This window comes from Panulirus ornatus, chromosome 4 (assembly GCF_036320965.1).
Source record: "Panulirus ornatus isolate Po-2019 chromosome 4, ASM3632096v1, whole genome shotgun sequence".
NCBI lineage: Eukaryota > Metazoa > Arthropoda > Malacostraca > Decapoda > Palinuridae > Panulirus > Panulirus ornatus.
The window spans coordinates 76,057,298-76,080,031 of NC_092227.1; the positions used below are offsets into that span (position 1 = coordinate 76,057,298).

Below are 22,734 nucleotides of genomic sequence, written 5' to 3' on the forward strand. Positions count from 1 at the left end.
TTGTCTTCCCTCCACAAAATAATAAAGGAACTGAAAGCTCTTTACCAGGCTCAACAGAGTAGGGCATATTAACTGCAGAAAAAATATAGAAACAAAACATGCAACATCCTTCATTTATGCAAGTGGTAACTCAAATTACAAAAATCTAACAACTTTGAGTATTTGCTGCATTTGGAGAAACACACATTGAGGAACAATGAATAATGAGTGAAGTTTGAGTCCCAAATTACTATCAGTTGGAAGATCAGGAATGTATGTTTAAAACCCCCTTATAACCACTGGGCTCCTGAATTCCTTAAAAATGAAAATCTAAACCTGGTCTCTGCACTAATCTATTTGCCACATGATGCAAAGCCAAAAGAATTTACAAAACAAAGAAGAAATACAACTGAAATTCTTGAAAACCTTGTTCAAAATGACAACCTGCCTACTTCATCCATGATAAAAACACATAGGAAACAACAATGTTGCTCAAAATTTCCTATTCAAGCAGCTCAGATGAGACTCAGCACTGAAAAAACTACTTAGACTGCAATAAGTCAGCAAATAAGAGAATCAACCAAAAGAAATAACACACTAGCTCTACTCGTTATAAATACTGTACACCTAATCTATGACATCCCCATCTCAAACACTGTGTCTTCTGACCACAACGACCTTAGCCTTGTATCTCATTCTATGAATAATATGTTCCCAACATTCCATACACTACTGTGTATACTTTCTGGTAACTAAAGCACCACCACTTTCTCCAAGTTCTCCCCATCAAAGCTCAGACTTTGACCAACTTGTTTCTCCTTCTTGCTACTCCTCATTCCCTTACTTTATTCATGTCAACTCTCAACTTCCTTTTTTCGCAAATTCCCTCAAAGCAAGATACCAGCTTCTGAAGTTTGTTTCTTCAGCATGCTACAACAGCTCTATCATCTGCAAACAGCAACTAACTCGCCTCTTAGGTGCCCCCAAACCTTAGCATATAGTGGACTGTCCCTAGCTTTAAAACCCCTGCATTTACCCCCTCACTAAATGTCCATGAACAAATTAAACAACCATGGTGACTTCATTCTCACTAGATGTAGACCTATATTCACCAAGAACCACTCACCCTCCTCCCTTCCAATTTGCACACAAATCTTACTTTCTTAATAAAACCTCCTTACACACCAAGTATTTGTAACATCATCCACAAGGTATAATTGTCTAACTTGAGAAGTAGGAGACCAAATTGGAGGTGGAAGGATGGAGTGAGAAAGATTTTGGGTGATCAGGGTCTGAACATACAAGAGGGTGAAAGGAGTGCAAGGAATTGAGTGAATTGGAATGATGTGGTATATCGGGGTCGACGTGCTGTCAATGGATTGAACCAGGGCACGTGAAGCGTCTGAGGTAAACCATGGAAAGGTCTGTGGGGCCTGGATGTGGAAAGGGAGCTGTGGTTTCGGTGCATTAAACAAGACAGCTAGAGACTGAGTGTAAATGAATGTAGCCTTTTTTGTCTATTCCTGTGGTGAAGTGAGAAGATGTAGTGAGTATTTTGAAGGGTTGTTGAATATGTTTGATGAAAGAGTGGCAGATACAGGCTGTTTTGGTCGAGGTGGTGAGAGGGGTCAGAGAGAATGGTTTGGTAAACAGAGAGGAGGTAGTGAAAGCTTTGCGGAAAATGAAAGCCAGCATGGTGGCTTTGGATGGTACTGCAGTGGAATCTATGAAAAAAAAGGGGGTGACTGTGTTGTTAATTGGTTGGTAAGGATATTCAATGTATGCATGTTTCATGGTGAAGTGCCTGAGGATTGGCGGAATGCATGCATAATTCCACTGTACAAAGGCAAAGGGGATAAAGGCGAATATTCAAATTACAGAGGTATAAGTTTGTTGAGTACTCCTGGGAAATCATATGGGAGGGTATTGATTGAGAAGGTAAAGGCATGTACAAAGCATCAGATTGGGGAAGAACAGTGTGGTTTCAGAAGTGGTAGAGGATGTGTGGACCAGGTGGTTGCTCTGAAGAATGTGCGAAAAATACTTAGAAAAACAAATGGATTTGTATGTAGCATTTACGGATCTGGAGAAGGCATATGATAGGGTTGAGAGAGATGTTTTGTGGGAGGTAAGTTGCTAGAAGCACTGAAAAATTTTACCAAGGATGTAAGGCATGTGTACGAGTAGGAAGAGAGGAAAGTGACTGGTTCCTAGTGAATATACATATTTCATTTCATTCATTTATTATACTTTGTCACTATCTCCCACATTAGCAAGGTAGCGCAAGGAAACAGACGAAAGAATGTCCCAACCCACCCACATACACAATACATAAACGCCCACAAATGCACATATATATACCTATAAATTTCAACATATACATATATATATATATATATATATATATATATATATATATATATATATATATATGAATGTAGGTTTGCGGCAGGGGTGTGTGATGTCTCCATGGTTGTTTAATTTGTTTATGGATGGGGTTGTAAAGGAGGTAAATGCAAGAGTCCTGGAAAGAGGGGCAAGTATGAAGTCTGTTGGGGATGAGAGAGCTTGGGAAGTGAGTCAATTGTTGTTCGCTGATGATACAGCGCTGGTGGCTGATTCATGTGAGAAACTGCAGAAACTGGTGACTGAGTTTGGTAAAGTGTGTGGAAGAAGAAAGTTGAGAGTAAATGTGAATAAGAGCAAGGTTATTAGGTACAGTAGGGGTGAGGGTCAAGTCAATTGGGAGGTGAGTTTGAATGGAGAAAAACTGGAGGAAGTGAAGTGTTTTAGATATCTGGGAGTGGATCTGTCAGCGGATGGAACCATGGAAGCGGAAGTGGATCATAGGGTGGGGGAGGGGGCGAAAATTTTGGGAGCCTTGAAAAATGTGTGGAAGTCGAGAACATTATCTCGGAAATCAAAAATGGGTATGTTTGAGGGAATAGTGGTTCCAACAATGCTGTATGGTTGCGAGGCGTGGGCTATGGATAGAGATGTGCGCAGGAGGATGGATGTGCTGGAAATGAGATGTTTGAGGACAATGTGTGGTGTGAGGTGGTTTGATCGAGTAAGTAACGTAAGGGTAAGAGAGATGTGTGGAAATAAAAAGAGCGTGGTCGAGAGAGCAGAAGAGGGTGTTTTGAAATGGTTTGGGCACATGGAGAGAATGAGTGAGGAGAGATTGACCAAGAGGATATATGTGTCGGAGGTGGAGGGAACGAGGAGAAGAGGGAGACCAAATTGGAGGTGGAAAGATGGAGTGAAAAAGATTTTGTGTGATCGGGGCCTGAACATGCAGGAGGGTGAAAGGAGGGCAAGAAATAGAGTGAATTGGAGTCATGTGGTATACAGGGGTTGACGTGCTGTCAGTGGATTGAAGCAAGGCATGTGAAGCGTCTGGGGTAAACCATGGAAAGCTGTGTAGGTATGTATATTTGCGTGTCTGGACGTGTGTATGTACATGTGTATGGGGGGGGGGTTGGGCCATTTCTTTCGTCTGTTTCCTTGCGCTACCTCGCAAACGCGGGAGACAGCGACAAAGTATAAAAAAAAAAAAAAAAAAAAAAAAAAAATATATATATATATATATATATACATACACAGACATATGCATATATACATGTGTAAATGTTTGAGGACAATATGTGGTGTGAGGTGGTTCAAATGAGTAAGTAATAATAGGGTAAGAGAGATGTGTGGTAATAAAAAGAGTGTGGCTGAGAGAGCAGAAGAAGGTGTTTTGAAATGGTTTGGTCACATGGAAAGAATGAGTGAGGAAAGACTGACCAAAAGGATATATGGTCAATCTTTCCTCACTCACTCTCTCCATGTGACCAAACCATTTCAATACACCCTCTTCTCCTCTCTCAACCACACTCTTTATTACCACTCATCTCTCTTACCTTTTCATTACTTACTCGATCAAACCACCTCACACCACATACTGTCCCCAAAATATCTCATTTCCAACACATCTACCCTACTCCGCACAATCCTACCTACAGCCCATGCCTCGCAGCCATATAACATTGTTGAAACCACTATTCCTTCAAACATACCCATTTTTGCTCTTTAACGCTCCCAGAACCTTCGCTCCCTCCCCCATCCTGTGACTTAATTCCGCTTCCATGGTTCCATCCGCTGCCAATTCCACTCTCAGATATCTAAAACACTTCACTTCCTCCAGTTTTTCTCCATTCAAACTTACCTCCCAATTGACTTGTCCCTCAACCCTACTGTACCTAATTACCTTGCTCTTATTCACATTTACTCTCAGCTTTCTGCTTTCACACAATTTACCAAACTTAGTCACCAGCTTCTGCAGTTTCTCACATGAATCAGCCACCAGCGCTGTATCATCAGCGAACAACAACTGACTCACTTCCCAAGCTCTCTCATCCCTAACAGACTTCATACTTGCCCCTCTTTCCAAAACTCTTGCATTCACCTCCCTAACAACCCCATCCATAAACAAATTAAACAACCATGGAGACATCACACACCCCTGCCGCAAACCTACATTCACTGAGAACCAATCACTTTCCTCTCTTCCTACACGTACACATGCCTTACATCCTTGATAAAAACTTTTCACTGCTTCTAACAACTTGCCTCCCACACCATATATTCTTAATACCTTCCACAGAGCATCTCTATCAACTCTATGATATGCCTTCTCCAGATCCATAAGTGCTACATATAAATCCATTTGCTTTTCTAAGTATTTCTCACATACATTCTTCAAAGCAAACACCTGATCCACACATCCTCTACCACTTCTGAAACCACACTGCTCTTCCCCAATCTGATGCTTTGTACATGCCTTCACCCTCACAATCAATACCCTCCCATATAATTTACAAGGAATACTGGTACATCTTTTTATTCTCCCTAAAATTTAATGATACTCTCTCACCCCAACTCTCATTTGCCCTCTTTTTCACCTCTTGCACCTTTCTCTTGACCTCCTGCCTCTTTCTTTTATACATATATATTATCCCTGGGGATAGGGGAGAAAGAATACTTCCCACATATTCCCTGCGTGTCGTAGAAGGCCACTAAAAGGGAAGGGAGCGGGGGGCTGAAAATCCTCCCCACTCGTTTTTAATTTTCCAAAAGAAGGAACAGAGAAGGGGCCAAGTGATGATATTCCCTGAAAGGCTCAGTCATCTGTTCTTAACGCTACCTCGCTAATGCGGGAAATGGTGAATAGTTAAAAAATTTATTTATTCATTTATTTATTCATTTATTTTGCTTTGTCACTGTCTCCCGTGTTAGCGAGGTAGCGCAAGGAAACAGACGAAAGAATGGCCCAACTCACCCACATACACATGTATATACATACACGTCCACACACACATATATACATACCTATACATCTCAACGTATACATATATATACACACACAGACATATACATATATACACATGTACATAATTCATACTGTCTGCCTTTATTCATTCCCATCGCCACCTCGCCACACATGAAATAACAACCGCCTCTCCCCTCATGTGCGCGAGGTAGCACTAGGAAGAGAACAAAGGCCCTATTCATTCACACTGTCTCTAGCTGTCATGTGTAATGCACCGAAACCACAGTTCCCTTTCCACATCCAGGCCCCACAGACCTTTCCATGGTTTATCCCAGATGCTTCACATGCCCTGGTTCAATCCATTGACAGCATGTCGACCCTAGCATACCACATGGTTCTAATTCAATTGACTCTATTCCTTGCGCACCTTTCATCCTCCTGTATGTTCAAGTCCCAATCGCTCAAAATCTTTTTCACTCCATCTTTCCACCTCTAATTTGGTCTCCCGCTTCTCCATATTCCCTCCACCTCTGACACATATATCCTCTTTGTCAATCTTTCCTCACTCATTCTCTCCATGTGTCCAAACCATTTCAACACACCCTCCTCTGCTCTCTCAACCACACTCTTTTTATTACCACACATCTCTCTGACCCTTTCATTACTTACTCCATCAAACCACCTCACACCACATATTGTCCTCGAACCTTTCATTTCCAACACATCCACCCTCCTGTGCACAACCCAATCTGTAGCCCATGCCTCGCAACTGTATAACATTGCTGGAAACATTATTCCTTCAAACATGCCCATTTTTGCTTTCCGAGATAATGTTCTTGCTTTTCACAAATTCTTCAACATTCCCAGAACATTCGCTCCCTCCCCCACACTGCAACTCACTTCTGCTTCCATGGTTCCATCCACTGATAAGTCCACTCCTAGATATCTAAAACACTTCACTTCCTCCATTTTCCTCCATCCAAACTCACCTCCCAATACATATACAGTGTTGGTGGCTGACTCAGGTGAGAAATTGCAGCAGCTGGTGACTGAGTTTGGTAGAGTGTTTGAAAGAAGAAAGTTGAGAGTAAATATGAATAAGAGCAAGGTTATTAGGTTCAATAGGGTTGAGGGACAAGTTAATTGGGAGGTAAGTTTGAATGAAGAAAACCTGGAGGAAGTGAAGTGTTTTAGATATCAGGTAGTGGACTTAGCAGCAGATGGAACAATGGAAGCGGAAGTAAGTCACAGGGTGGAGGAGGGAATGAAAGTTCTGGGAGCGTTGAAGAATGTGTGGAAGGCGAGAACGTTATCTTGGAGAGCAAAAATGGGTATGTTTGAAGGAATAATGGTTCCAGCAATGTTAAATGGTTGCGAGGCATGGGCTATAGATAGGGTTGTGCGGAGGAGGGTGGATGTGGTGGAAATGAAATGTTTGAGGACAACATGTGGTGTGAGGTGTTTGATCAAGTAAGTATTGAAAGGGTAAGAGAGATGTGTGGTAATAAAAAGAGTGAGGTTGAGAGAGCAGAAGAGGGTGTGTTGAAATGGTTTGGACACATGGAGAGAATGAGTGAGGAAAGATTGACAAAGAGGATATATGTGTCAGAGGTGGAGGGAATAAGGAGAAGCAGGAGACCAAACTAGAGGTGGAAGGATAAATGAACAAGATTTTGAGTGATTGGGGCCTGAACATACAGGAGGGTGAAAGGAGTGCAAGGAATAGAGTGAAATGGAATGATGCTGTGTATATAGCATTTTCCTCCAGAAAAATACCATCTTAAAAATATGTCAAAAAGCTATCAGACTTTTCATAGAGTTCACCAAGAAGTGCATGTCGAGAATAGCTACAGTCACTGGCTTAATACTCAGTTGGGAAGGCGTTTGCTTAGTGTTTGGTGGGTCATTTGGGAAGGTGCTCGTTTTGTGTTTGTTGAGTCCTTCTGAGTGTATATGTTCTGTATGTCATGTCTGTAGGGGAGGGAGGATCTGTGGGCAGTGGATACTAAAGTGTGTAGCAAATATGAGTTTTCTCTTTGTACTTGGGAGATGGTTTTAGGTTAGGATGTGGTTTGGGTGGGAAAAATGTAGTACAGTAGCAAAGAAATCAGTGCTGAGCATATTTGAAATGAGAGTGTATTGGAAGTATTTTTGTTTCCTCATACTGATCCTGAATGGATGAGGTTGCTAGTGATTTGTTCTGAGAATCTTATCATGGGTGGTATGCAGTTTTGTTATGCTTGCTCCTAACAGGTTGGATGACCAGAAGGGTGAGGTGGTTAGGATGCAACAGATGAACTGTCTGCAGAAGATACTAAATGACTTCCTTTTCCGAAGCAGGTGCTGTAAAATGTTCTAAGGGCCTTTAGTTTGTTTATGACTTCTGCGATGAATTGTGAGGTGTAGGTAGTGTCATATGTGTTTTGCAAATAAGACCCAGTATAGTTGGGGTCCTACTGACTGGAAATAGCTGATTATTATGGTTACTGGAGAGTGCAGGCTAGGTTTTTACTTCTCTGAGGTGAAGAAGGTAATGGCGAGTTTCTGGGGGGTGGGGGGATGCAGACATTCTGCTTTGTGTGAGCTATTGTTCTAAAAATGACATAATATTGGATGTTTGTTGTTGCTTTAGTTACATCATGATGGTGTGATGACTGTAAAGTTACCTGTATTTGAATGACCTTTCACACTGTGGTCTGCAAGAGGTGATGGGAGGCCAAACATGAAGAGAATGAAGAGCCATAAAAAGAACTGATCTTGAGACACCCCACTGCAGAATCTAATCATATAGAAAGGGAGAAAGAATACTTCCCACGTATTCCCAGCGTGTTGTAGAAGGCAACTAAAAGGGAGGGAGTGGGGGCTGGAAATCCTCCTCTCTCATTTTTTTAATTTTCCAAAAGAAGGAACAGAGAAGGGGGCAAGGTGAGGATATTCCCTCGATGGTTCAGTCCTCTGTTCTTAACGATACCTCGCTAATGCAGGAAATGGCGAATAGTATGAAAGAAAAAAGAAATAATAATAAGAATAATGATAATAATAATAATAATAATAATAATAATAATAATAATAATAATAATAATAATAAGCACTTTCTACATGTGACAACAGGAGAAGACCGATGATTATTTCCCCACTAAGGATCAGTAACCAATTTTTGATGCTACCTCACTAATGAAAGGCAATCAAGAGTGGAAAAAAAATCTTATTTTCTACTTGATCTCCATTTCTCTCCTTAGGAAAGCAGCACTAGTGACAGATGGTTGATCATTCAAGGAAAAATTTCCCCCATCTCCTTGGACTTTTGTAAAGCATTAATGTAGAACGGGAGGATTTCCAACTGCCCACTCCCACCCCTTACTTAACTTCTCTGACATATCCGAGACACACGGGTAGTTTCTTTCCCCAACCCCAAAGATAGTAATAACAATCAACTTTCAAACACAAAACTATACTCCATTAAGTGGGGGATGGGTGCAGTAACAACAGCATGAGACTGGGAAGAAGGCAAGGCTGTGGCCTTCATCTCTGCTTTCGTTATTCAATTTTCCTTTCTTTCCTCCAGTGATGATTTATTATGTACCTCAATAAAAACAACAGAAACAAGTAATAAAAACATTTTATAAATGTAAGATGATACAGGCCTGGAAATGCTAAAATATAAGCAAACATGTAATAAAATTCATAAATGTTACTCAATGTTGGGGTGAAATTGCCAAGATGTATATAAGCAAGGAATAAAAAACACTTCATAAATGTAAGATGATGTAGGCCTGGAGAAGCTAAAATATAAGCAGACATGTTAAAAAAAAAATCATGTGTTACACAATGTAGGGGTAAAATTGCCAAAACTTATATAAGCAAGAAATAAAAAAAAAAATCATAAATATAGGATGATGTTGGAATCAAAGTGGCAAAAAGTACAGAAACAAGAACAGGATGTTACAGCCATATAGATAAAAAACCTACATGACTTTCAACAAAGAAAACTGGCTGCATACCAAGTTAAATTAACTGAACATCCTCACCCCAGTGACAGTACCATAAGATGGCAAAGTCAGTGATGAAGACACCTTTGAGATCAGTCACTTGGAAACCTGTAGACAAAAATAATGTTTAGCTGTATGTCAAACCACAGTAAGTTTGGAAAATGTATATGCAATCAATTCTCTCTTGACCAAAAGAAAAAAAAAAAAGGTTGTGTTGGGATGATTTCTCTAGTGGTATTATCCCCATTCTTGTATGCAAGCTTTAGCACTTCCATCTCTGCATCATTTTGCATTTATAAAATAGCTTACTACATTTGCATACTTTTTGGCACTTCTATCCCTAAGCCATCATATTTTTCATTCTTAATTGGTGTTTCCCACATTAGCGAGGTATTGCCAGGAATAGACGAAGAAAGGACACATCCGCTCACATAGTCATCTTACTTTCATGAAATGTTTTATAAACCTTCATGAAATGTTTTATTACATGTCATACTTTAAGTACATTTAGTAACAACTAAATTCCCTAAGGAACATACTTCCTTCCTGTCTCATCTTCTTGCTGATGTTTCTTTTGTTTTGATCTAATAGTGATGTGGGACTCAAGAAATGTAAACCTACTATGCAAGGAATGTGTTTCATACATAAACTACAAATATGATTTGTACATGTTAAGGAATGACATGATTACAGAATATGACAATGTTATCGACTGAATAAAACAGGTACAGCTGGAAAGATACAATGAAATATACCAGCATGCAGAGGCCACAAAAGCTTACAAAAAATATGAAAAATCAAAAACATCAAAAAAGATGTAAAAATATCAATTTCTGCTCAAATCCACAAAGATATGGCAGTGAAATAATAACTTTACCTTTAAAATGACATAAAATGCTTGTTCAGCATGTTGTGTAAACTAAAGGAAACTGAAACATACAGATGCCAATAAAATGTGAAGATTATAAACTCTTTCTTCTGCACTATATCCAAGTGAGAAACAGATCAACATAAAACAAGAACACTGGCATGTTTCAATATCAGAAAATTAGTTTTTATAGCACTGTTCGCAAGCACAAGTAACCACATCAAGGTAAGCACTAACCAGTAAGCGCCAACCCTTCAGGTGATGACAGACCTGTCTTTTACAAGAAGATATATTGTAAGGAGTTCAGAAAACAAGGAAATGAAGTGTTTTACAGCCTAGATGTGGATAGTATGAATAAGACACCAAATCTGTTTACATGATGGGTGATCTGCATGTTACTGGATACGATATATAAGATTCTGTCAACAGAAAAGAAGTCATAAATTACTTTCTTTGAAATCTTTATATATATACTTATGCAGTACTGCAGGAAACTAACATCCAATAAAACTAAAAGCAGACTCAATCAAATTTTGTTTCACTCACTTTGCAATAATTTTCCATCTAACTGAGGAAGCCTTCCCATACATATCAAGCTTTAATTTAGAACCACATTTCACAAGGATTTTTCATAGAGTGTTGCCTGTTATACTGGGGAGAAAACAAATATTTTCTAGTATGAGGTAAAGAGACTTTTGACAGCAATGGAACAAAAGGTGTTAAGCTATGCCTACAAGATGATACAAACAATTATGTAGGGGAAGGCTTAGGAATAATGCTCAAGGGTAAGTGTTTTGAAAAGGTGCCAGGTTGCCAGCGAGTCAAGAGCACTATTAGAAAAATTCAAACGTAACAGGTTTAGAATGACTATACCAGTTGTAAATCTACCATATAATGAAAAAGAGGGGTTGGTTAAGATTCAATGAAAAATTGGAAAAAAATCAGTATACTAGAAATATCCTTGGTATGAGAAGGTGAAAACTTCACTCAGATAAATTAGCGTACTCAAATTTTCAAAATAAGTATATTTCTCTAATTTCTCCTTAGTAATGCACTCTGATAGCTGGTACATGTTGCCTGTTTTTCTATCTTCATAATGCATTACATGCCTTATCTATTGCTGTAGACTGAATTTTGGTATATGGGAAAAATCAGTAAGCTGTAGCTTTCTGTTAGCCGTGAAGGCACAGGGTCTAAGATGACCATTAGCTTGATCATCAACTGTTGCATATGAGTGGCACATCTTGCAGACTGTGATTTGTAATCAACCCATTTGATGTCTATGCTCCTGCTCGCCAGCACTGATAATCAACAATGACCAGAGAAACAGTAAAAAAAACAGAAGGAACAGATGCAATGGTCACATTCCTTACACAATGTCCCTTCTTCACAGCTTCCTGATAATATACTACCTTCTTCCTCGAGTATGATTCTCAAGATCATCTTAGAGAAAACAACGTAGGATTTCATTATCCAGATCTACAGACAACAACAATGGAAACTTCTAAAATGACATATCAGGTAAGAATGAAGGCAGTACCTCATGGCACCCTTTGCTTACAGAAATGAAACTGGCAAGAGTCTAGGAAAACATGTTGCCAGTCAGTAAGTACATCTAAGTGACAAAGGGAAACAATATCAAGATTATGCTATCAATACCTACAAATGACAGTAACTAAGAGGCCCTGTATAAAAATATTTAGATTATGTTGCTAGTATTCACTAATGTCATGTTTAGTAATCAACAATAGATAGTTTGTGCAATATATTAACAAAAACTCGAAAAAATCTTTCTAAACCAATATCTCAAAACTAAGTACAGTAATTCCGAATTGTGAGTGTGATTCTTCAGTCATTTATTAAGCAATTCAAAAAATATTAATTTCCTTTTAAACAATGATAACTTTTAAACATACACAAAGTATCAGCTAACTGCTGTATCACAAAAAACAATAGCAGATACTTGTACCTGGAAAAGATATATTTTTTCTTATTCTTTCTTTTGTTTCATAATTGTCTGCTATTGCCCTCCTTAGGGAGATAGTCGTGAACAGATGAAGAAAGGCCTCACTCATTCACATCCATTCTTTAGCTGTCAAGTGTAATGCATCGAAAACACAGCCCCCTTTGCACACCCACACCCCATTGTCCTTTTGCATGGTTCCTCCCAGCTGCTTCATATCCTCCAGTTTAGTCCATTATAAAAAAGATACATCTTACAAAGTGAGATGATTACAGTATATATTTTCCAAAATGAAGCAGCAAGCAGAAAATGAGTGATTTTTTGATGTTGATAGATTTCAGATATAATCTGAATATAGTTACAGGTTGATGTCATCAAATTTCCAGTAAAAATATGAAAAATCTAGCACAAAATTACCAAAACAACACTAAATTCACATATCTGTTGTTTATTATCTATTGAAATCATAACCAAAGTAAATGAACGTCCCCACTGCATATGAGACCGGCAGCAAATGAATACAGAATTATACTATAATTACCTTTACCACATGTTTCATTCATTCATAGCAATAAAGGACCAGGAAGTCCTTTTATGTTTAACACCTGTTATTTTTGTAAAAATATATTCATAAGAATGTCACATGCCCTTCTTCAAGATGTAAGTATCAAATCTGCACTTCCATTTTTTTTCATCTAATATTAGAAAGGAGCTGATTACACAAAACAGATCCTGTTTATAAAGTAATACAGCTGAATATACAACAAAGTAGCACATGATAACTTTTGTAAAAATGTAAGCATAAAAGAATGAAAAGCTTGTTTTATTTCAACCACCATAAACAAAATGAAACAGGCAGCTTCATATTTACATGACTCAGTAACCACATAACAACTCATCCAAGTCCATGACGTGACAGTGCGGAGGAGATATTGACTAAGCAAGCTCTCACCAACATTTATTGCCTGAACACTCGTGTTCATGTCTCAGTCTGGTTACTTTCCAGAATCTAGTTGGTTTTTCAAAAAGGAAGGGAAAATAAGTGGATGCTTATATGACTATGCCTATAGTGGAGAAATGGTTCATCATCCTTCAAAACCCATAATTCTTGCCTATGAATACAGCCCCATGAGCATTTGAGAATACTTTCGCAGGAAGGAGGAATGACTTCACAAAACCTGAAAAAACTAGAGGAAAGATAACCCTTAATGAAAACCGATCCCCATTCTGAACCATACTCCTGTGATGGTGGCATACTCAAAGCTACACATGGAAATTCAATTTGATCCAATCAAAAGTATCACTGAAAAGATATGCCTCAAGTGGCACAGATCTCTTTTGCTAGTCTCCATTAAGAAAAGATTAATTTAAGAGCTAAATTTTTACTGGACAGGTGAGAAGAGAACCCACTTTCTAATACAACCAGAAATCAATCATGCCAATAATGCCTTAAAGAACACACAAACACTCTAGGTAATTTCCAGAAAGACCAAGAAAATCTTTGAGATCTCAAAATGAATCATATCTCTTAAAGGAGAATTTTTAACGACTTTATCAAAACTTTGGATTTGGATTGATCTTACCCACAAATGATGATCTTCAACCTTCAGTGGACTCTCATACTTAAGCACAAAGTGAATTCAAATAAAATTTCTGACATTCAAGAATCCAAAACCTTCAACAGTTTCCATCTAAGATATAATGAAGAAGCTACAGTCTTCCTTAGAAAAAGACTCCCAACAATACTGTACTTAAAATATGATTAAAGACTTCTTCAAGTACCACGGCCAAAAGCTCATGTAAATTATTCTCAGATGAAGAAACATGTTAATGGCTTCATTCCTGTCAAAAGAAAGATTAGAGAAAAATGTAAAATCGGAAAAATTGCAAAACACATGGTACTTCTACCCCTGGAAGGTCTAATACCATCAAAAAGATAATTAATCAGGCTTTATCCAAACTTCTAAACATGATTAAAACAGTAAAACAATTATGAAAATTCAAACACCCAAAGTTCAATGCTGGATTCTTCTATAATGGTGATGGTTCACTAAGAGAGTCCTAGAATTCTCCTGAGGGAATAAGCACACTGGGAGCACTCTCAGTTAATAAGATTTTTTCCCTACTCTGGAGCTATGAGTTACTTAAACCTTGAAAATCAGTCAGTTAAACCAGTATACATACTGTAAGCAACTTTTGTAAACTACCTTCATATGTGAAAAAAAATTCTCAAGTTTGGCATGCAACAGTAATAAAACTACACAAAATGTAACAGAACTACCTTTATGTTTGCCTAGTGAGATACTGAGGAAGCAGGAGGAGGGTATGTGGCACAAACATCTAGGGCAATCCTTCCTTAACAAGAGATTTTATATAAAGGATGGACATGGAAGTCATGTTTGTTTGATTTTCCTAAACTTGGTACCCTACTCTACTCTTATTACTTACACGGGAACAGCACTGGAGGTGAATAACGTGAATATATGTATGAATATTACACTATGCACAATAAGTGAATAACTACTAAGAGAGATACTTTAAATGTAAAATATTCTTTGATATTTTCACACTCTTTACTATCATGTTACGCCAAAGTCCTTGATAACCCCAGGACTACATCCAAGAAAGGCACATTTGCATAAAATCTGTTCCATGTACCCACACAAAGGCTGAGTGCATGGGTAATAGAGAAGCTGGTGCTAGCATCCCATGCTCACCACTCTCCTCCCTACTCATGATGACACCCACTAAAGCCACTTACTTTTTCACCTCTCACCTGTTCTTCATCTTTCATTTCTCACTATATGATACATTTGACAAAAGTTTCTCTTCATCACCAAGATAAGGGGTCCCATACTCATGGCCTGGAGGACCACATGTAGCCCCTAGACTGGTTTCATGTGGCCCACAGGATTTCTTGGAAAAAATTGGCTAAATGCAAATTCCTTATACCGGCAATTTTTCTAATTTTGCTTAAATAAAAAACAGCTGACATATTACACTATACTATTCTAATTCACTCCAACCTATGCATGTATCACCTTCCTGAATGTTTAGATTGTCCCAGTACTTCAAAGCCTCTTTCACTACACCCTTCCTTCTTCATGATCTCACCCTTCCCCATCTTCTCTCAACTTCAGGCATCTATATCCTCTTAGTTTCTCTTTGCTCATCCTCTCCTAACATCCATACAATGTCAGCACAATTTGGTCAATCTTCTCAAACATACTCTGCTAACCACCACAAATCTCTCTTACACTATCATTCCTTAAAGAACTTATATAATCTCACACCATACTTTGTCCAAGGGCATTTCACTTTTAACAAATCCACCCCTTTCTGTCTCTTGGCATTCAGGGCACAGGATTCACACACATCTAAAACTATAGGGACTACTATATCATCACATATATTCAGCTTTCCCCTCACATAAAGTGACCTTTCCTTCCACACAATCTTCAATGTAACTAGGACCCACCTATGATTCATTTCAGCTCCCAAAACAAAGTACTAACATCAACAAAAGTTAAAGTTGAAATAGAGGCAAAGGGAAAAGAATGCAAAATGGGGAAAGGCCCTGACAAAGGAGAGGCAGGAACAACTAATAGCGATAAGAATGACATACTGAATGCTACCTCAGCAGAAAGTGCAAATTTAGTAACTTGGAGAAAAACAACCAAGATTGTGCAAAACAACATATTCCTTCAGAAGTTCTGACTGAGTCATGTATCCCATTTGCAAACATTCTGATAAATCTAGAGAATGTAAATAGGGTAGCAGTTGCAGATTCTTGCATCCATGTGGTAATTAACTATCATAGAAAAACAGTAATAAACAAAAAAAGGGGATATATATACAAAACATTTAAGATATATACAAAGAGCAAGATTGAGTACAGAGAGGGTAACAAAGGGAAGACACAAAGGTATATGACAGATCTTGGAGCATAAAGGGAGAAAAGAACAATTGGACATGGAATCTAAGAGATGGCAGAAGTAACTGAAACAAAGCAGTGTGAAATATGGCAAGCAGATTGAGAAAATAGGCTAGGAACAACAAAAAGTCATTGATGAGAATACAAACACACATTATCTTTCTAGCAGAGATAATGACAGAACTAGCAAGAAACTTTCTAAACCAGAAATTGTAAAACAATAACCTATAATACAATTAAAATGATATGCAAAGTGACACTAACTATAAAATTTGAAAAAAAAAATTTCCATAGAGAAACTTTTTCAGAATACAAAAGTTTAATAACTGAAAATTCCAGAATCAAAACAAATTATATAGATGAGTATACATATAACAATAACAGTCCTTATCAATTTCACAGAACCATTGATGAAAAATATAAAACATTTGGAAGGATACAAGACGTGCACTGTACATAAAAAAAAACTAAGCAAGGTGGTGTAGCATAATATGTACAAACACACAAAATAAAGCTGACTGCTAATCAGATTATGAAATTATCTCGCAAGAAAAGCGAATCATTAGCAGTAAGCACACCAGCCTTAAAATAAAAAACTTAGTGACTTACAGACCACCCAAAATAAAATCAGTGTATTCAACAAAGCACAAAAAAAAATTTAAGGAAATACTGAGGAATACAGATAAACCAGAGACAACAACAATATGGTAGAGTGATTTTAAATTTGCTACTTTTGTAATGGGAGAGGGGTGGATCAGAGTACGGATGTCATTATAACTTCAAACAGAATAACAATGCCACAGCAGATGGAAGAGAGCCATTAGACAGATTGATGAACAAACCTGAGACATTTAATCTAGTATGTGCTACAAATAACCAACAATAACATGTTGGGGATGAGAGAGCTTGGGAAGTGAGTCAGTTGTTGTTCGCTGATGATACAGCGCTGGTGGCTGATTCATGTGAGAAACTGCAGAAGCTGGTGACTGAGTTTGGTAAAGTGTGTGGAAGAAGAAAGTTAAGAGTAAATGTGAATAAGAGCAAGGTTATTAGGTACAGTAGGGTTGAGAGTCAAGTCAATTGGGAGGTGAGTTTGAATGGAGAAAAACTGGAGGAAGTGAAGTGTTTTAGATATCTGGGAGTGGATCTGTCAGCGGATGGAACCATGGAAGCGGAAGTGGATCATAGGGTGGGGGAGGGGGCGAAAATTCTGGGAGCCTTGAAGAATGTGTGGAAGTCGAGAACATTATCTCGGAAAGCAAAAATGGGTATGTTTGAAGGAATAGTGGTTCCAACAATGTTGTATGGTTGCGAGGCGTAGGCTATGGAGAGAGTTGTGCGCAGGAGGATGGATGTGCTGGAAATGAGATGTTTGAGGACAATGTGTGGTGTGAAGTGGTTTGATCGAGTAAGTAACGTAAGGGTAAGAGAGATGTGTGGAAATAAAAAGAGCGTGGTTGAGAGAGCAGAAGAGGGTGTTTTGAAATGGTTCGGGCACATGGAGAGAATGAGTGAGGAAAGATTGACCAAGAGAATATATGTGTCGGAGGTGGAGGGAACGAGGAGAAGAGGGAGACCAAATTGGAGGTGGAAAGATGGAGTGAAAAAGATTTTGTGTGATCGGGGCCTGAACATGCAGGAGGGTGAAAGGAGGGCAAGGAATAGAGTGAATTGGAGCGATGTGGTATACTGGGGTTGACGTGCTGTCAGTGGATTGAAGCAAGGCATGTGAAGCGTCTGGGGTAAACCATGGAAAGCTGTGTAGGTATGTATATTTGTGTGTGTGGACGTATGTATATACATGTGTATGGGGGGGGGGGGTTGGGCCATTTCTTTCGTCTGTTTCCTTGCGCTACCTCGCAAACGCGGGAGACAGCGACAAAGTATAATAAATAAATAAATAATAATATATATATATATATATATATATATCGGGTTCGGAGGAGGGTGGATGTGTTGGAAATGAAATGTTTGAGGACAATATGTGGTTTGATCGAGGAAGTAATGAGTGACAAGCCCACTCCCAGATTTCGAAAATACTTCAGTTCCTCCAATTTTTCTCCATTCAAATGTATGTCCCAACTGACTTGTCCCTCAACCTTGCTGCACCTAATAACCTTGCCCTCATTCTCATTAGTCTCAACTTTCTCCTTTCACATACTTTTCCAAACTCAGTCAACAACATCTATAGTTTCTCACTTGAATCAGCCACCAGTGCTGTATAATCTGTGAAGAACAGTTGAATCACTCGGCCCTCTCATCACCAACAGAGTGCATCCTCATCCCTCTCTCCAAAACTCTTGCATGTACCTCCCTTACCACCCCATTCATAACCAAGTTGAACAACCAAGATGACATCACACACCCCTGTCGCAGACTGACCTTCACTGGAGACCAATCACCCTCCTGAAAGCAGTAGGAGTTGGTGGTTGGAAATCCTCCCTTCCTGTTTTACTTCTCCAAAAGAAGGAACAGAGAAGGGGTCCAAGTGAGGATTTTTCCTTCTAAGGCTCAGTTGTTTGTTCTTGATGCTACCCTGCTGACGCTGGCAATGGTGGGGTCATTTACATTTCTGACATTTTGTTCTTTTCTATGTTCATGTAAATAAGTAGTACTTTAGGATATAGATCCATACTTTTACTTATTTTCTTGTAACCTTTGATGTCCTCTGTGTGACTCTTCTTTCCTAGTCAGCACTTCTTATTTTTTCTTTCAGTTGTTTCACACACAGTTTCTTCTTGTTCCAAACCTTAGTTTTCTTTTATTCTTTTCTATTACCCATTGTTATATATCTTTTTCTTATGCTACATTTTCTTTTGGCACTAGATTTTCAATTATTTGTCAGATGCACAAGTAGAAAACCATAATTTTTTTTTCACATAGCTTCTTGAAAATTTTGATCCATTTGGGATATGTCTTAGATTATATGCCTCATTTCACTATACATTGTCAGATTAAAAGCTAAAGATATTGGTATTATGCTTCTTCAAAACCCACTGTGATTGTCATTTTCTGTTTCAGCTGTATGATTTAATTTTTTGTCATTTTCATTATCTCAATTTCTCTAATAAGTGTTGCATCATTTGTAACAACCTTGCTCTTATTCACATTTACTCTTAACTTTCTTCTTTCACACACTTTACCAAACTCAGTCACCAGCTTCTGCAGTTTCTCACATGAATCAGCCACCAGCGCTGTATCATCAGCGAACAACAACTGACTCACTTCCCAAGCACTCTCATCCCCAACAGACTTCATACTTGCCCCTCTTTCCAAAATATATATATATATATATATATATATATATATATATATATATATATATATATATATATATATATAAGTGTTTAGTACAAGAGAGAACACAGAGACTGACGATAAAATATTTAGTAAATATGATGAACATGAACTCACAGATATGAATATATCAGAAAAAGTCATAACTAAAACAACATAGTAACTTAAAAACAACAACACCACAGCCAAGAAGAATTCCAGCAATATTTTTAAAAAGACAAAAATACATTGGCCAAACCGCTTACAATGTTGCTTAGACAAAGTATAGACAAATCAAGCATAGCAGATATTCATTAGAGGGCAAGCATAACTAACACACTGAGGAGGAGCCAGAATTCTGATAAAACAATTAAGACCAGTTAGCCTAATAATGTTCACGCAGCACACTTGAACAACTTGACTCTGAGGTTGCAGGAAAAAGGGTAATGTGTTTCCGACATGTAAGAAGAGATGAAAACTTTTAAGGGAAATATAAATACTCTTATCAGGATATATATGCAAATCTTCTAGGGGCTACTGATTTGCAACAGGCTGAAGAGTGGTTTCACACTTCTGATATTTGAGAATTAAGATATAAGCATGAATAACATGTAAGACTTTGTACTTAGACATTTAAATAACAAAATCCTTCATAAATGTAATGCAGTAGATATTCTTTTCCTTTTATAATAAAATATTGACCCTTCTCTGAAGCACCCTACTTACAGCAGATTTTCAGTTATTCACTTTAATTATATACAAACTATTTTCATACCTGATTGTCATTTCCCACATTAGCAAGGCAGCATTACAAACAAATGAAGAAAGGCAACATTTCTTCACACCCATTCTCTTGCCAACGTATGTAATCCAACAAAATCAAAGGTCCCTATCCACAACCAGGCCCCACAGACCATTTCATAATTTACTCTGAATGCTTTACATGCTCTTGTTCAGTCCAATGACAGATCATCAACCCGTGTACCACATCATTCCAATTTACTCTATCCAGTAACTGTCTTTCACCCTCCAGCATGTTTAGGGACCAGTCACTCAAAATGTTTTTCACTCAATCTTTCCATCCTCTCTGTCAACCTCTCCACACTAATTTTCTCCAAATCTCTAAACCATTTAAGCATATCCTCTTCTCTTCTCTCAACCATGCTCTTTTTATTACCACACCTCTCTCTCACCCTCTTGTTACTTACTTCTGCTTCCATGGTTCCATTTGCCACTATGTCCACTCCTAGGTATCTGAAACACTTAGCTCCCTCCAGTTTTGCTCCATTCACACTCACACCCCAACCAACCAGTCCCTCTACTCTACTAAACAGAATACCCTTGCTTTCACTTAAATTTATTGTCAACTTCCTCCTTTCACACACTCTTCCAAACTAAGTTGCCAACTTCAGCAGTTTTTCACTCAAATCTGCCACCAGTGCTGTGTCATCAGAAAACAACAACTAACTTCCTTCCCTAGCCCTCTAATCCCTTACAGCTCTGTACTGCATACTCGCCCCTCTCTCCTAGACTCTCTCATTTACCTTCCTTGCCATCCCATCCATAAACAAATTAAATAGCAAGTGAGATCACAAACCCCTGCTGCAGACCAACCTTAACTTGGAACCACTCACTCTCCTCTCTTCCTACTCATACACATGCCTAACACCCTTGATAAAAACTTCTCACTGCTGCTAGTAGCTTTCCTCCCACACTGTGTATATTCTTATGGCCTTTAACAATAAATCTTTATTAATCTTATCATATGCCTTCTTCAGATCCATATATGCCATTTACAAACCCTTCTCTATCTATGAAGTATTTATCAAATAAATTCTTTACAGCAAACACCTGATCCACAACCTCTACCCCTCCTGAAAACAAACTGTTCCTCCCCCTGTCTGATTTTCTTTACAAGCCTTTACCCTCTCAATCACTGCTCACCCATACAACTTACCGATACACTAAACAAACTTGTACCTCTATAGTTTGAACACTCATCTTTATACCCTATGCCTTTACATCCTTTACAGACTGGTACTATACATGCAATCTGCCAATCTTGAGGCACCTCATGATCCATACATATGCTGAAAATCCCAACTAACCAATCAACAATAGTCACCCCCTTTTCTTTAGAAATTCAACTTTTATATCATCCACTCCACCTGCCTTGCTACATTTCATTTTATTCAAAGCTTTCACTATATTCCCTCTTTACCACCCCAATCTAAAAAAAAAAAACCTACATCTGCAACTTGATCATCAAACACATTCACCAGTCCTTCAAAATATTTACCTGCTCAATCCCCTGCTCACTTCATCACTATCTGTTACCACTTCCTTATCAGCTCCCTTTAGTGATGTTTCCAGCAGTTCTCTCATGTTTCACACACTATCAACTTCTTCCTAAAACATCTATTTTCCCTCATGTTTACTAATATTTGCTCAACCTAAATCTCATTTACCCTCTTTTTCACCCTGCATCTTCCTCTTGACTTCCTGCCATTCTCTTTCATATCTCCCAATCACTTGCAATCCTTTCCAGCAAGTACCACCCAAACACCTCTCTTTTCTCTTTCACTAGCAACTTTTTTCTTCTTCCCACCACTCTCTATCCTTTTTAATCTACCCACCTCCCTGCTCATACATGCCAGTAGTGCTTCCCTAAATACCTCCCATTTGTTTACTCTCACTTTTTGTCATTCTACACACAATTGCTTCTCGTACTTCTTCATACTACAAATACTGTTTAAGCTCATTCCAAGACCCTTCATGCCCACATAAAAGAAGACACCAAGCACTTGCTACCCAAATGCCCTGCACTCTCTGCACATAGATGCATAGACAACAACACCACCACACTTATGACTTATGGTCTTGATGTTACCACAGGCCCCAGCAGCTCAAGGCTACACTACTTTCAGTAGCTGGGGAATGTGGAAATGTGAGAAGTTCTTTAAGGAGATTGTACTCCCAACAATGCTGCCTCACCAAAGATGACGTTTTACTCACAGAATAACCATTTCAGCACATTCCAAGACCCTTCATGATCACAATGCAACTTTTACAATGAAGACATCAAAAACCCATTATTCAATTGCCATGTACTCTCTGCACAGAAATGCACAAACATCACTGTCTTCAAGATTTATACGCCTGACCAGCAGACATGGTTACCTTCCTAACTGCTACAAAAGCCTCCTAAAAACAGAAGGGACTCCAGGGGCAGGAATATAAAAGTGTTCATATATTTGTTTTTCTCAAACTGCAAATATCAACTCAAAAGCCATAATCAAACTAAAAATCCCTAGAGCATTTAATGACATCAGTTTTGGTCACAGAAAAGTATCCCTTAAAATCTCTCCATGCAGTTCAGTTGCTGCACCTGCCTTGCCTGCCTGGCACCAC

The 22,734-nt window shown here is 38.4% G+C and overlaps 1 protein-coding gene across 5 annotated transcripts in view; it reads right to left on the reverse strand.

Annotated features, from left to right (window-relative positions):
• The window catches only part of LOC139745792 (uncharacterized), a 74,315-nt gene that overhangs the window by 14,205 nt on the left and 37,376 nt on the right, over nt 1-22,734 (reverse strand). Inside the window, exon 3 of one of the 5 annotated variants that reach the window (XM_071656357.1) lies at nt 9,322-9,390. The exons of the other annotated variants lie outside the window; for them this stretch is intronic. Within the exon in view, the coding sequence (XP_071512458.1) occupies nt 9,322-9,338 (17 nt within the window). The 5' untranslated portion in view covers nt 9,339-9,390. The remainder of the gene's footprint in view (nt 1-9,321; nt 9,391-22,734) is intronic. 5 annotated transcript variants of the gene reach the window in all.